General features: G+C 42.9%; 1 protein-coding gene across 1 annotated transcript; it reads left to right on the forward strand.

Annotated features, from left to right (window-relative positions):
* The first annotated feature begins 544 nt into the window (after positions 1–544).
* LOC109509621 (exostosin-1-like) lies at positions 545–1,385 on the forward strand. The gene is made up of 2 exons (XM_019859452.1): positions 545–723; positions 1,046–1,385. Exons 1-2 carry the CDS (start codon positions 565–567, stop codon positions 1,235–1,237), a joined length of 351 nt encoding a protein of 116 aa, XP_019715011.1. The 5' UTR covers positions 545–564; the 3' UTR covers positions 1,238–1,385.
* Positions 1,386–1,468: the final 83 nt, after the last annotated feature.

Consider the following 1,468-nt stretch of genomic DNA (forward strand, 5'->3'; position numbering starts at 1 on the left):
TGAAATTTAGTGTTGAGTCAACTTAATTTTCTTGGTTTTTGCTACACACTGGAGACTGATGACATCCAGATTTTGCAAATGTATGCCAAAAACATTTTTTCTCACCCTCAATTCCTTGAGTACATTTAGCCATCGCACCGGATATCGCGGCTCATTCATTAAGCGCGCTCGCTTCAAGTTTGGCTCCGCTCATTTTGGGTCTGCTCCCAAACGGGACACTTTTGGGTTATTGGCGCTGATTGGCAGCGCCAACGGAGGGCATCAAAACCTGACCAGTTCAGTGGAGGATTTAACAAGCGTGCTCATGCGAGCAGAAAGTGTGTGCGCGTGTGTGTCAGAAAGACAGATGGCAGCTTCAACACACACACATTCACACACACTATCCACCCCACTAAGCATTTATTAACAATCCTGTAATATCTGTTGCATTTAATTTTCCCCTAAAATGGTGTAATTAAAACATTTTTATTGAATGTCTATTCTAAAAAAATGTTTATGCATTGTAAAAATTCAAACATAGACATCAGTCAAACCAATTTGCAGATGCACGTTTTTGTTCTTCAAATGGCTAAAATTATTGGCTCAATCATTTATACGCGTATAGGGAAGAGCCCCCCGCCGCAGTTCACCGGCGTGATCCATACGGTGAGTCCGCTGCAGTCGCACCCGTCTCCCGTGGTGAAGCTCATCATCGCTGTGGCCAAGTCCAAGTTCTGTGCGCAGGTGGGTGGCTGGCCGCTCTGTCGTTTGTCTATGTCATTTATCCACACACTGATAAGTACACACATTTTGGACGATGTGCTGTAGTCCAGATATAATATGGGGAAAGTATAATATACAGTGTAGTAAAGAACAGGTTTAAAGTGTATGCAATGTAAGTTTACAAGTGGAATGCAAGAAATAGTATGACATAGATAAGGTGTAGTTTAAGTATCATATGGAAAAGTATCATTATGCTCTGACATTGTGCATGAATAATGAAATGCATATATGAGACAGATCTAGTACAGCATTCACTTAAAAAAATATTTTTTGGATACTGTAGATTGTGGTTTTATGGAACAGCGACAAGCCCTTACCTCCCAGGAACAAGTGGCCCTCCACCAGTGTGCCTCTCACCGTCATCCAAGGACAGAGCAAGGTGACACTATTTTTCGATGGCACGGCTCCTCCAAACCTTTTTTTCAGTCCAGGGGAGAAATTCACAAGGCAGAATCCTACCATCGATTCAACGTAACTACTATGTGTAGCCACGAACACCTCAGCGATGAGAAACTTGTCAAAGCGTGCCATGCTAAGAGCAGATGCGACTGAAATGGAGTGCCCCACCTTGGTCCTATATATTGCATTTGAAGGGGAGCTACTGCACTTTTAAAACTTCTTATGAGAGTCAATGAATAAAGATTTGTGCGCCCGAGACCGGAAATACGTCACGAAATCTCTCTCTCTCTCTCTCTCTCTCTCTCTC

Source organism: Hippocampus comes, unplaced genomic scaffold (genome assembly GCF_001891065.2).
Source record: "Hippocampus comes isolate QL1 unplaced genomic scaffold, H_comes_QL1_v1.1 C16971266, whole genome shotgun sequence".
Taxonomy (NCBI): Eukaryota; Metazoa; Chordata; class Actinopteri; order Syngnathiformes; family Syngnathidae; genus Hippocampus; species Hippocampus comes.

Coding starts and splice junctions, on each gene's coding strand:
- LOC109509621 (XM_019859452.1), top strand. CDS start 565: ATGGCTAAAATTATTGGCTCAATCATTTATACGCGTATAGGGAAGAGC. Junction 724..1,045: donor AGTCCAAGTTCTGTGCGCAG/GTGGGTGGCTGG, acceptor TGGATACTGTAG/ATTGTGGTTTTATGGAACAG.